The sequence below is a fragment of the Phragmites australis genome, chromosome 4 (assembly GCF_958298935.1).
Source record: "Phragmites australis chromosome 4, lpPhrAust1.1, whole genome shotgun sequence".
Taxonomy (NCBI): Eukaryota; Viridiplantae; Streptophyta; class Magnoliopsida; order Poales; family Poaceae; genus Phragmites; species Phragmites australis.
This window is the reverse complement of record NC_084924.1, coordinates 14212533-14227448: the sequence shown is the minus strand read 5'-3', so window position 1 is coordinate 14227448 and position 14916 is coordinate 14212533. Positions and strand designations below refer to the sequence as shown.

General features: G+C 41.1%; 1 protein-coding gene across 4 annotated transcripts; it reads right to left on the bottom strand.

The window, feature by feature from the left end:
- Nucleotides 1–3012: 3012 nt before the first annotated feature.
- Nucleotides 3013–14086, bottom strand: LOC133915771 (protein FAR1-RELATED SEQUENCE 9-like). Of its 4 annotated transcripts, none has more exons than XM_062359067.1 (4): nt 11251–14082; nt 11090–11163; nt 4145–4280; nt 3013–3917 (listed from the first exon to the last, which is right to left on the bottom strand). In XM_062359067.1, exons 1-4 carry the CDS (start codon nt 13646–13648, stop codon nt 3400–3402), a joined length of 3126 nt encoding a protein of 1041 aa, XP_062215051.1. In that variant the 5' UTR covers nt 13649–14082; the 3' UTR covers nt 3013–3399. The 4 variants fall into 4 exon arrangements, with proteins under 4 accessions (XP_062215051.1, XP_062215050.1, XP_062215053.1 ...); XM_062359069.1 differs by lacking the exons at nt 3013–3917; nt 4145–4280 and adding exons at nt 5432–5645; nt 6012–6065 and having other exon boundaries at nt 11251–14086; XM_062359066.1 differs by having other exon boundaries at nt 11090–14082.
- Between the last annotated feature and the right edge of the window lie 830 nt (nt 14087–14916).

Genomic DNA, 14916 nt, shown 5'->3' with positions numbered 1-14916 from the left:
AATGCTTTGTTTGAGCTCCATGTGTTCACTTAGGATCACCCTTGACTCCGCCCGACCTTCTTGATCGTCTGGCACCAAGCACTTTGCTTGGCTTCGATCATCTCACCATCAACCGCCAAATTGCATCCATCACTTATACACCATGAGACAAACAAACACGTATCTTCAACTCCAATTCCAATTAGTCTATAATTAATATGCTCAAATGAAATCCCAAATCAATTTAAATCACATCAAAGCCCATACAAAACCGAAGATCATCAAACCAAATAAATAATAATACTAATCACTCGTCACCGATAAATCAAGGCACATTCTGATTTAGTTTCTTAGAAACTCAAAACTTTAAGAGATTTCTGGTGAGAAACGAACTGAATGTGCCGATGTTGCTGCTCTGCAACGAGAGTTGTTTGTTTTTTCCTTCAAAATTATTCTTTCTCCGAGAATCGTACGTCATGTACTCGTGTTATGGCATATCGGAACAGATTACCCCTCGAAACATCTGTTTTTTTTCTCCTTTGTGTAAGGCGTCTTGCACAATACTCACTTACGAACTATCAACCCATCCTCGAGGCATGTTTAGAGCACAAAAGTTTAGAATAATATTACTACAAGAATTATATCGTTTCCTTCAAAATTCTTAGGAAGTCTTGTGTTTGATACAACGTGTAAACGAAGAAATGATATGCTATCAAGTCCTAAATTACTTTAGATTCCAAGAATATATCGTTTGATTAAACTCGAAAGCAAGGGGTAATCCCACCCATGAGCTAGCTATTAAGAATGTCTAGATAAAGAAAAGTTACACTCCTGCCAACCACATTGCTATCAGATTGTATTTGTAAGTTTCACAATGTCTGAGCAAATTGGGACATCCTAATTATGCAAAGAAAATGGAAGCCGCAACAGGCTGACTTTGCTCTCCTCACGGCGAATGCCAACAACACAAATGGAAATCTTTGCAGATAAAAATAACGCCCATCTGACAAACAGTAAATTATAGGAAGGGGAATCATAGAAGAAAAGGAAAGTACTAACGGCAGTAGGCGAGAGAAAGAAACACATGTGGAGATGTTGGTGAGACGTGCTGAGCAGGACAGATGGGGGTTGGTGATGAACTACAAAGTCCAAGGTTACTGGATTCTCCTTTTTTCTTTCAGGGGAAAAAAAAGAGAAGAACTCATGCATGAGTTCTGTTGAAAGAAAAATTTCCAGCCCTATGCCCTCGGAAAAAAGAGAGCATGTGATTGTGTTGGTTTAGCAACTTTGTGCTTCAATTGCTTCTCCTCTGACTACAAAATCTCCAAATTTATTGTGACCTATTGTACAGATTTTCTCCAGTGTTGTTATAGGCATCAGCAAGTACTATTTACTACAATAATATGCAATGACCGAGCGAGATTTCAGCTAGTACTATGTCACATGGATAATCCACCCGTGACTCAAAAACATACTATACCTACAAGTGTATCGACGAAAAGGGAAGCTGATGTATCGTGTAATGATTTTTTTTTTCTGCGAATGCAAAACTTAGATTTATCATGCTTTTTTTTTCGAACTACGAACAATGATCAACTGTGAAGCTATTGTCATTGAAAAAGAACCTAAATTCCACCCGAATAATGCGTCAACTGCGAAGCTTTTGCCAGTGCAAAATACCCGAAATTCCATTCAAATAATGTGGAGTGGTGGCGCTAGAGGTGTTATATGGAATCTGATTAGACGATAATGACGCTTATAATGCAATAGATGTGCACTCCCCAACATGCCAACCATCCCAAGTGGAGTAGAGTAGCTCCTGCCTGCCTGCCCCACCAACCATGAAAGCTACCGTCAGCTACTTTTCTTGAATCCACCTTACATCACACTCAAAAACACAATGGACGTTAGATCAATCTATACTCCGTGTGGACGAAAATTTCTTTGAGCAATAGGCAACGTGCCTGCCGGTAGTGAGCCGGTAGTGAGCCGTTTATGATAACTAAATCTATCTTTAATCTCTGCATCTTCGATCTTCATTAGATATTATATGAGCATCTGTGTGTAGTGATATGAACATGTACCTACGTATGTTAGTCAAGGATATCTTTATCCGATTTCGGATAGAATGTATTTCATAGACTACTGGTTGTCTGTCACCTCTTTTTATATTCCTTTGATTTTATTTTGTTGTATGACTGTGTACATCTGAGCTATGCAGAAACCGGAAGTGAACTGTTATGTGTTTTATATTATCTTGATATAACGCTAAGAGTCTATAACTTTCTTTATCAAAAAAATGAGTGTATGCAACAAAAGTTTTTTTTTTGGTTTCTTCAACAAAGGTTGTTTGATCATGGACTGACTACCATTCTCAGAAGCAAGGCATGATGCGCCCCCACTTGCTGACTCTGGGCCCCACCAAGGAGGAGAAAAGGAGCCATGGTAGGTGCTCCTACCGCCGGGGGTTGGTGGCCGACAGATGACATGTCCGGCCTCCTAAGGTTCAAAGGGAAAAACGATACGAGTTCAGTCGTAGATTCTTGACACTCGCTACGGGCACAGAAAGGTATGTGTGGTGTCACTTTGACTGCGTGTATCATGCAGTTAAACTATTTAAACTATAACCATCGACAGCCTTTTTTGCAGTCAGAAGATTTGAAAATGATACTCGAGCTTCCTTATTTTCTTACAAAGGTAGACCATGTCAATGTCAAAAACACAATTATTCTCGAGTTCAGGTTTGCTGGCGCTGGCAAATGCATTAGCCGGTACGGCAAATCGCATGCGAGCACTAACGTGTTAAATCTTTGAAGGACAGAAGTTGCATGACGACCCAAACAGGCCATGATGCCCAGCACCGTCGGCAAAAGCACTAGCAATGAGACGAAATAGCAGTATTTTCTGCTTCGACGTCGTGTGGAGAAACAATTTTGTCAACTCCACAGTCCACAAAAGCCGCACGAGCATGTCATGATCCAAGCATCTTTTTTCCCCCAACGAACCAACCACTCTTCCAAGTCAAGGGGGATGTGAGCTCAAGTCCAACAAATCTCTTTCCAAGAAAAGAGAAAATAGGGGTACAAAACTTTGGACTGTTGAAGCAGTTCACCAGCATACAACTCACGCTGTACACAGCTAAACGTGGGAACTGACGACTAGACCAGCTGACCAGCCTCACTAGGAGCCAACAAAAAACAAGCTTAAGAGAGCTCAATGTTTGCGATTAGGTTAAACAAAGGGGACTTCTAGGCATACTAAGAGAGGAATTCTAGGCTCATGGAGGTCATAGTTGGGATCTTAAATACAGGCTATAAACATGTATACAGCTATGCTCTACGAGATTCCACTGCTGAAAAAGTTGTTAAAGATCAGGACCTCAGAAGCCACATTAGAAGAGGTTAGAGAAAGGAGAGAAGATCATTCTTGTTCTGCCTCATCGCTGGTTAGCTCCTCATCTTCATCGTCATCAGTGTCATCATCGTACTCATCGTTGTCACTGCCATCTGTGGAACCAAAAATTGCGTCCTTGGCTGCTGCGGAATCACCAAAGCTACACTGTCCCGACTGCATATGGCCAGGGGATGCATGTGCCCAGTTGGGTGTGTTCACCAGTGGTAGCGAGGAGAGCGGTTTTGGTGCTAATGGTTTCAGGTAATTCGGGAGGTTTTCCCCAGGCTTAATGTGGATGGCACCTTTCGACTGTGCCGCTTTTATGATTGAAGCTGCATCAGATGGAGACGCAATGCGTGCACCAGCTGCAATGGCTGCGGCCCTTATAGAAGAACCCTCAGGATTTGCCCGAGAATCAATACTGTCAAGTGTTTTTGTCTGTGAATGTGTAGTTGACTGTTGTGCAGATGACTGACATTGATGAAGACCAAGTGACACCTTACCGTTGCTACTGATATCTCCGGAATGTACAGAATTCATACCAGCTGCATCAAAAGTGATGTCAAAATGACCATGTTAGTAATATGGACTATCATATATGCATTAACTTTTAAAAAACTCAAATTACTCATGTATATCACAGCAACAACTTAACAGAAAGGTTCAGGCATAAACTGGTACATATTATAATTATATACAAACAGAACTGGGATTTGATGTTTGGAACAACTTATAGATTTGAGTAGCAAAGTAAGATTGTGGCACCACATACCTGCAGATATCTTGGAGCCATCCATGGACGGAAGGCACAATCCAATAGGAACAGTCACGAGCTGTGGTGCAGCACTAGCGTTTAATGTATTTACACTGCATCCCCTGTTACCATTAGCTTGGGATAGTTCATGGCTCTGCAGATTTCATAAGGACTTATCACAGTTAGAACCTTGACGCTAGTGTAGAAAGGGCATGATGATTGAAATTGCAATCACTTTGTACATGTAATAAGGAAATACAAGCTAGTCATGACTGCAAGTGGAAAAAAAGCTATGGCAAGAGCAAAACTAAGATATAAGCTCCATGGCAGCTTATAATAAGAGGGACCTTGATGTTGTCTCTACTGGTAATAACCATGCACCAAACTGATGTGCTAAGTTCTTATACAAAGGCAAATCACCTTCTCACAGAGGACTGAAGATACAAAGTTTGTTCAATGATGCAACTGAAATATACCCATACAACTGTTGTCAGAGCGCACCACACAATACCCGATTAAATGTCAAGAAAACCTTAGGAGATAGGGTTCAATTCATGACATCAAAGGATATTTTTGGAAAGTCCGGGACTTACGTAAGCTAATAATATTACCTCTAAAAAAAACAAAAGAAAGAGAATGTTACAACTGTAATAAATGACATGCAACATTTCTGACATATCAGCCCCGGAACTATACTTAAATTGGTAAGAATACCATAATTCTCATACACTATTGACAGTTACCAGGCAAACATGCCATATCCAAGACATCGCTAATATACGCTGCTAGCCTGATACAAAATACTCCCTCCAATCATGAAAACATGACATTTTGGACATGCTTTTGATCAAACTTTTGAAACTTTGGCAATCAATATCTTTTCAAATATATAGGTTGGAAACATGAAAGTCATATGTACAGACTTATCTTGAAATGCACTTTCATAATATCATAACAATTTTGGATTTATAAATATATTCCAATAAAAAATAGTGATCAAAGCTATGTTTTGGAGACCGTGTCGTTATCCAGAATGTCAAGTATATGTGCCACTGGTGGATCCATCATGATGGATGGGTATTCCCAGGAATACCCAACTCTTTTGGTAAACTAGTTGGGCCATATCATTGTTTCTTGAGTCTTTAGCCCAAATGCACAACCACAACAGCTCTTACCTGACCAGGATGCCCTGCAGACCACAACCCACGCTCAGCAAGGCAGCAAACCAACCGGCAGGTCCAGCAGGCCGCACGGGACCTGTTGCCCTGTTCATATTCTCGTCTGAGTCGTCTCCGAGACTCCGATCTCCCCCAAAATCCCAAATCGCCCAAACCTAGCAACGCACGGCCGCACAGGGGCACGGGGCGCTGGCGGCGAGCACGGAGCGCAGAGCGCCTGCTTGCCTTGCCATGCAGTAGCGCCTCCACCTCTGGCCTCACACTCTTCATCACGTCTGCGACTCTTCGTGCATTGCCGCATCACTGCACTCCTCCCACGCGACGTCCTCGTGTGCGCCAAGCTGCCCGAGCACAGCAGGTGAGAATCTGACTATCTGAGAATGAGAGAATGAGAATCCCCAATTCCCCTTCCCCCGGTTCCTAATTTTCTTGCACAAATAGTACTGTTATTTAGATCTGAGGTGTGTTTGTTTTCAATTTTCATGTAGATTGTAATACAGCTTTGAATTGAAAAATGAAGAAGAAATCAATTGATTTGAAATCTTTGCGGGAAAGAGCTGCAAAGACACGGAAGGTAGATTCCACATCAATGCAACAGTCGATTGCTATTGAGAGTCAAGCTCCGGATCAAAGTATCCCCTCCGTTCAACCAGAGATAGCAAGTGAAGTGCCTGAACCAATCGAACTAGAGATAGCTAGCAATGAACCTGAGATAGCAAGCATAGAAGTGACCGATCCTTCAGAACCTTCCCCTTTGTCCCCTATCAGAGATGGTGATGAATTAGAGTATGAATCAAGTGATGAAGCTATTTATGATCTTGACTTTCTTTCTTATGATCCCGGAAAGAGGATTCCCATCAAAGGCTATGCTGTCAATGAACGAAACTCAGTGATAAGGGGATATATTGCATTGGGGCCATGTCAACCATGAGGCCATGATTTTCCCGTAAGGAAAATTGGAGGTAAACCACGACACTTCATTGCTACTTGGTTTGATGACTTCAGTTGGCTTGAATATAGTGTAGAACTAGATGATGCATTCTGTTTAGTTTGCTATTTGTTCAAGCATAAAACTAATTGCTCTGGTGGAGATGCTTTTGTAAAAAGAGGATTTAGAAATTGGCACATGAGAAAGAGGGTTGCAAAACATTTTGGTGATATGACTAGTTTTCACAATGTAGCTCAAGAGAAATATAATTCCTTCCTTACACCTAAATCGTCAATTGTTGAGAACTTTGCTTCCACCACCAAACAAGAGAAGGTTCTATATATGTCATGTTTGACATATTCACTTAAATGCTTTAAGTTTCTTTTGCATCAAGGTTTGTCTTGTCGTGGACATGACGAAAGTGAAAATTCACTTAATAAAGGAAATTTCCTTGAACTACTACATTGGCTAGTAGAAAATTTTGAAGAAGTTGGCAAGGTAGTTTTGAAGAATGCTCCAAAGAACTGTAAACTAACTGGCCCCCAAATACAAAGAGATGTCATCAATAGTTGTGCCAAAGAAACTACTAAGCTTATCATAGAAGACCTTGTTGGTGACTATTTTGCAATACTTGTCGATGAATCTAGTGATGTGTACCAAAAAGAACAATTGGCTCTTTGTTTGCGCTATGTTGACAAAAAGGGAAGGGTAGTTGAGAGGTTTCTCGGTGTTGTCCATGTTGATAACACTACTTCTTTGACACTTAAATCTGCAATTCAGTCACTACTTATGGACCATTCATTGAGCTTGTCTATGGTACGTGGGCAAGGCTATGATGGGGCTAGTAACATGAAGGGTCATGCTAATGGTCTAAAGAAACTAATTATAGATGAATGTCCTTCTGCTTATTATGTGCATTGCTTTGCACATCAACTTCAGTTAACTCTTGTAGCTGTTGCTAAGGAAAACTCAGATTGTGTTTGGTTTTTTGAGCAACTTAGATTTTTGTTGACTCTTATTGGGAATTTTTGTAAGAAGACACAAATGCTTCAAGTAGAACAAGCTCAAAGACTTATACAAGAATTAGATTTGGGCGACATTGAAACTGGAAATGGTCAAAATCAAGAGATGGGTTTAAGCAGACCAGGAGATACTCATTGGGGATCTCACTATAAAACTATTATGCATGTTATCTCTTTGTATCCTTCAATCCGGCGTGTTCTCATAAGGGTTGGCAAAGATCACTCTCAAGGCACGGAGTGTTCACAAGCACAAACAATGTTGACAACATTTGAGTCATTTGAGTTTGTATTCATAGCACACTTGATGCAAACCGTATTCGGGTACACAGATGACTTAAATCATGCTTTGCAGAAGAGGGATCAAGATATTGTTAATGCAGTAGATTTCATATTTTTGACAAAGATTCAATTGCAACAACTGCGGGAAGATAGTGGATGGGATGATTTTCTTAAAGATGTCAATTCTTTTTGTATCAAGTATGCCATCAAAATTGCTAATATGGACTGCTTCTACAAACCGGTTGGAAGAGACAAGAGATTCTTTAAAAAAGTCAAGAATCTGCATCGTTTTCATGTTGACATGTTCTTAAGTGTTATTAATAGGCAACTTCGAGAGCTTAATGATAAGTTTGATGAGTTAAACACAGATTTGCTTCTTTGCATGGCATCATTCAATCATGCTGATTCATTTGCGGCTTATGATAAAGCCAATTTGGTTAAGCTTGCTCAATTTTATCCTAATGATTTCTCAAGATCAGAAATGAATCATCTTCCTTATCAACTTCAATTATTTATTACTGATATGCATAGAGATGAAAAGTTTAGATACGCGAAAAGTCTTGCTAAGCTTTCCATTATGCTTGTTGAAATAAGGAAGCATATCAAACATGATATTGTGTACAAGCTTCTCAAATTGGTGCTAATACTTCCCGTAGCAACTGCTAGTGTGGAGAGAGAATTTTCCTCAATGAATTATGTGAAGAATAAGTTGCGAAATAGGATGGGGGATCAATATTTGAACGATTGCTTGGTCACATTTATTGAGCGTGAACTTTTTTTGCAAGTTAAAGATAGTGACATCATCAACCGGTATCAAGCCATGAAGGAACGCAAAGTTAAAGTTACATTGTAATTTTCTTCAAATATTTTGTAATTTCTCTTTATTACATTGAAGTATGGAACATCTTTAGTTTGAACAATTTATACTTTTAATTTATGCTACTGTGAATTTTTGGTAATTTTGAATTGGACAATTTTTTTATTTGGGAATACCCAACTGCCAATTCCTGGATCCGCCACTGATATGTGCCTAGAGGGAGTACCAAACCCACCCCAGTTCCCACTTAATCTGGATTGGCCACAATAATCCTATGTTCCCAGATATTTTAATAATTACTCTAATAAAAAATACATGACGTTTTGGATATGACACGGTTTCCAATGCCTTTGACTACTATTTTCTTTTAGAATATATGTGTAGAATCCAAGAAATTTATGAGATTATGAAATTATTTTTCAAGACAAATCTATACATGATTTCTATGATTCCAAACTAAACATTTTAAAAGTTATTCATAGTCAAAGTTTCAAAAGTTTGACCGGATATTGTCCAAAACGTCAAATATTTATGATTGGAGGGAGTAGCTAATTGCTATATTGTATACAAGAAAAACTCAAGCAAAAGTTTCAAGTTTATCAATGCAGTGTTAATGAATCAGTCAAAGCAACTTTGAGAAAGTGGCCACGTTATAAATCAAAATGAAGTTACTTCACATTCTAACACTTCCGTCTCTAATGCAAGATAATATCTAAATATAAACCCTTGGTTCTCTCCCATCTGATCCTACCCTTGCTCCACACTACTTTTACATGATTTAAACTGCCCAATCATTTTTTGTATGCTGTTAATACGCATAATATAGTATGCCTTAATAAGATTATAAAATGTTGGTCATCAGTGATTTTTCCATGAAGAATGTCATGATCCAATAGTATAACCTTGTTTATCGTATCATCTATAGTCCAAATTCAAACAAGTTCAGTCCAAATTACAACAAGTTCACTTAAGCAAGAAGCTAAATACTGAAGCTCACTCTTCCTATAAGCAGTCACACTTCAGCTGAAGCTTCATTAGAAAGGCTTGCTCTAAGCAACAGAAGCAAGAAAAATGTGTATACAAATAAGCAAAATGTTATGGAATATAGGTGCAGTAGAGCATGAGATCAAGTTAGGAGATAGGTTACCTTTTTTATTAGGAGATAAGTTTGGTAATTTAGGATGTGATTTGTTTAGAGATAGAATCAGCTAGAAGATAGAGTTAGATTCGGTTTAATAGTTAGTTGGATTAGGATTGGGACTCTTTAGTTGGCCGGCTATATATAGTTGGCAATAGCTGTGTATTAGGGCAAACAAGAAATAAACAAAGTAAAAATTAGAGCCCGCCAGGTGGGGCGATCTAGTTATCACAGTTACCCGTTCTTCAATACAAAAGGTCGATAACAAATTATTCAAACTGTTTTGTAGTTGACGATAATCACTTGAGTTTTCTTCATCTGCCTCTTGAGGATTCAAACGAAAAAAGGACAATCTAGTCAAATTGTCTCTGTCTCTCTGGACAACACTCAAGTACAAACAAAGTAATTAAATTAATTTTAGTTCCGACAATATCATCACATAGGTAAACTCAAGTCGTATTGCTTCAAGAAGCGACATCATGAAATCCATGATGCAGTAGTCAAGTACTACGTGTATTGAAATCAATGATACTAGCCCACTGAACAACACTGTTAGAAATTAATGCTTATGAGCCAAATGAAGAATGGATAGTCAAACTTTACGAATGAGGTTTAAATCTAAAAAGAACCATGGTTCACAAGGGAACACTGATTTTTGGGTTCATATTAAAGGCTCACCAATGGATGCAACACTATGTGCGTGCTGCATGCAAAATCTAACATCCGATTCTGAAATTGTCTCCAAATTTGTTGTTGTTGTATACAGGAGAGCAATGCCCCTTATTGTCAATTTGTGCTTGATGGTAAACAGAATCAATATTTTTCGATATATGTCATCACAATAATGCCAGAAAATTTATAGCTCAAGGTATTCAAACAAGAACCTAGTTATGTTTCCTGCTGGTCTTTCCACAAAAAAAAGATCAAGTTGATTGTACACAATGCAAATCTAAGAGAAAAAGGTTAAACTGGATGTATTTGGAATCTTAGTTCAATTGGTAAGAATGCCTACAAGAAAAATATACATAAAGACTATCTTCTTTTGTTAACAGAAGAAGATCTCAACCCCTCCTCTGTATGTTGTTTTTAACCTCATAGTCTCACACCCTATGTTCACATGCACGTGGAGAAAAGTTCTGAGAAGCATTATTATGGCATTATATTCCTCCATCCTAGACTTATAAACACATATTAAGAAAATATGCAAAAAAGACACTCCCTATTAAATGTGTTTCTCTTACTAGCCATTAAATTCGTTGATCTACCAAAGACCTACCATTTTAGTCTAAGTGACCAATGAACAAAGTGATTAATGCACACATACGATACAGTACACATTAAACAAGGGCGGGCGATTTGAAAGAAATGGTTAGATTACCTATCAACAATAGGGCATTGCTTATAACCAAATGAGACTATCACCCTAAACATCACCTATAAAAGAACAGAGGACGTGTGTTCTTCAGTACTTAGCCATAATTTACCATATACCAAGCATGGAGGGTTTTTTTCTAGTCCACTATAAATCTATAAGAACTGACTAGAATAGAACATTAAAAATATGCAGAATATGAACTGTAGTAGTCAGTATAGTAAACTACCTCTTTTATTTGTGAAACAGCCCCTGTAGATTTTGTTTCTCCTCCTTCCACATTTCCTGAAGAATGTGCTGATGCTGATGCATTTGGGTTAGGCAATCCAGAAAACTTGTCAACAGCTAGAGATGCAGGTGAGGTATTGTCATCGACTGAGTGATTAGCACCTGATGTTTGTCCATACTGGGTACTCGAAGAAATGGGAGCAGCAGCAATTAGCTGACTAGGCCCTTGTGAAGCACTTGATGAACCAGGAGCAACAAAAAGAAAATTATCAGGTTGTTGCGCATACATAAGTTGATTTGATGTGGAGTTCTCCCTTGAGTTGTTTGGATTCCTTTTTCTCTTCTTTTGCTTACTAGAACATATCTCCTGGATTTTTCCAAAACTTTCTGGTGGTTGGGCTGCAATTGGCATCACCGCTAATGGTGCTACCTGTCCAAAACCTCTCTTGGCCATATCAACCCGGTTAGCAGCCACTTGAAGAGCCTGCATTGCTACAATATAAACCTCTAATGATGATGCTCCCTCTTCAGCATATCTAAGCGCTTCACGACACAAACTGTTGTAACGCCATGTCGGAGATTGCTCACCATCTTCAGCGCTACTTCTTTGCTCCTCCTTGGGCTCAACTCTGCTAATTTCACCAACTTTCTTGTTTGAGCTTCTATCCATGGCATTTTTTGTCCATCTTTTTAAAAAATACTGTGAAGGAAGTGCAGATACACCTCGTGCACCAAACACAGTAAGTATGTGCCTACAGACAATACCAAAATATTCAAACATCCGACAGCTACAAGTCGCAGAACTTTCAGAAGAACTGAATTCAACTGTAAAAGGCTTCTCACTTCCTTCAGATTTGGTCACTTTATAAATGGAAACATTGCCCTTCTCTTTTACCATTGCAGCAGTGGAAACAGAGGCATTGATCAATTCCTGTTGGAATTTCAAAAACATTGACTTTGTGTATAACTCTGCTCCTTGCTTCTCAATAGGAGATGATGTCTTGATATCCGGAAGTGAATATTTTGTATCAAATTCTTCCTTCACCTCTTTCTCATAACAACAGTCCAAAGCTTTTTCGTACTGCTGAATGAATGACTGTGAATCAGTTTTGGCACTGATGTAACCTTCAAATAATGAACTCCTGCTTGCACACTGATGCTTTAATGACACATCCCCAAAGAATGTATCCCTCAAGTAAACTGGGACCCATTGATGCCGGCAATTGTACATTGAGTCAAGCCATTCACTGTTTTGAGAGCTGACCTTAGAAATTAATGCCTTCCAATTTGCTTCAAACTCATCAATTGTGTCAGCCATGTTGATACAATTGACAAAGCCCTCATGAAAGGATGGGAATGCATTCAGGAAATGTGATAGCTTATCCTGCGCTTCATTCATGATGTGCCACTTGCAAAATTGGAGCCTAGTTAGAGGAAAAACCTTCGAAGCAGCTGATTGTACAGCACTATCATGCTCCATGGTAAGAGAGGCAGGGTGTTGACCAGACATTGCCAAGAGAAATGTCTCAAACAACCAAACAAAAGATGCCTCAGTGTTATCTGCAATGATGGCACAACAAAATAGGACTGGCTGGCAATGGTGATTGACTCCAGTAAAAACGACAAGTGGAAGTTCATGCTTGCTCCTTTTGCAGTAGTCATCCAAGACAACGGCATCTCCAAAGTCTTTGTATGCCATCTGAGCTCTCGCATCAGCCCAAAAGACATTCCCTACAGGATGCCCCTCGACAAACTGCATGGCATAAAAGAACGCTGGATCTTCAGATTGCATGCGTTTGACATAATCCAAAATTACTCGAGTACCATTTCCAATATCATCCGAAACATACTGGGGAACCACATGAGCTATGCTTGTGTGAGGCACAGGCGGCGTAAGAGGTGTTGGCGGCGGCTCAATGGCCAGAAGAGTACCACCATTTCGATGGCCCCCAAAGGCCCGCTGCTTTCCACACTCTGACAGTGGCTTGTGCGGGCGCAGACAATGCACCTGGTTTGCAGGGACCAGGGGATGGTTATGTGCAGTCTCCAGCTTGGTCACAGTCCACCGGCCGTTGTCCTGCTTCTTCACCCGGATCATGGCCTTGCAGCCAACCCTCGTGACAGCCCGTGTCCGCCGGCCCCTCCCACTATCCTCATCGCCGGCGCCAGCATCGGAACGGGCACCCTCGTTCTTCCCGCGGTAGGTGCGGAACCCTTCCTTGGCGCAGACGAACTGGCGCGACATTACGGTGCCGTCCCGCCGCGACCGGTGCATGACGCTAATCCTGGTGCTGAACCCGACGCGGTGGGCGTACACATTGTAGAACGTCCAGGCGTCCTCCTCGTCGTCGAACTCCATGCCCTCGAACGGGTCGACGCCGTCGTACGCGCCGGCGCGGGCCGCGTACGCCGACGCCGAGGCCGAGCTCGCCGGCGCCGCCCCGGCCGAGCCGCTCCCGGCGTCCACATCCATCTCCGCGCCGTAGCCGACGCTGTCGTTGTCCCCGTCGCCCATTTCGCTCTCGGGCGACCCCTGCTCGCTCCCCGCCCCTCTCTCCATGGCCGCCGCCGCGGCACCACGAAAGCCCACAAAGGCGGCGCCTTTCCTCGCCCCGTGCGCCCACAGATCAATACATCAATCCAGAGGCAACTCTCCCTCCGGCCAGGGGACGAATACCCGCCCACCGGCGATCCCCAAGAACCGGTTCTTGCGCGCTCGGGCGGGGGGAGCAAAAAAAGGACCGATGCGATGGAGCCGCACGCGGTGCGAGGATAGAGAGGGGCGGCACCGGGAGATGCAGGGGACGATGGGGAGGGTCTCGGTGACGGAGGCGGAGGGGAGGCGGTGCTCCGGCGAGGTGGAGGAGGAAGCGGAGGTGCGGTGGGGAAGAGGGGTCGGGGGAGCGTCACCGGCTGGGGCGGTCTGGGGTTTGACCGGGCGCACCGGATCGGAGGGAGGGTCCGGGTCCCCGGCTCGCTAGGGTTTGTTTGCATTGCTCTGGGTGGGGCTGCCTCAGGAGGGGGGATTTGTTCCGTGGCCCACCGCGATTGGCTGTACTTTGACGTGCAACTGGGTGGAATGCCGTCAAAAAGGCCCATAAATAGGGCTTTTATTAATCTTCTTTTTTTGCAAAAAGAAAAGAATCCTGAGCAGTGGATTTTAGGGGGTACATTGTTTCTTCTACAAAATATTATTATCTTTTTTGCGAAAAAGGTTGCTAAGAAGTGGATTTTAGGCCATATTTTTGTTTTCTAATATCAAATACTCCCTTTTCCCCTGTCACAGATATATGGGACACTTAGAATTTGGGCGCTCAAGCGTCTTAACTTTGTCGGATGTGTACAACATATTTTTACATTGATCATATGGAAATAGTACTTTGATAATACGGTTTTCTTTTTTGTTATGAAAAATTCTCTAACAATACAAGATTTGTTGCAAAAAAATACTTTGATAATATGAGATTTTTATCCGTTTTGCAACATATCTGTATGGCTAACCCAGTTGATCCACTTAGTTTAGTCAAACAACAAAATCTGAGTTAGGTTAACTTGGTTGTGTTAAGGTTTGTTACATGTTATAGTTCAGTGTTAAAACGGCTCCAATACAGGGTCTTTGTTGGCATAGCTTCGGCTCCAAAAATTTTTGGACCTATGTATTCTTAATTTCAATAATTCATGAAGTTGGAGCGGTGAGTACATTGAAAATATTTAAGTGAGCTTTTTTTTATTTTAGTCTAAAAATAGAAACTTAAAGCACTTAATCTTAACCTATAAATATAAGATCTGATGTGGAGCTGGAGCTCTACCAAACAGTATTATAGTATG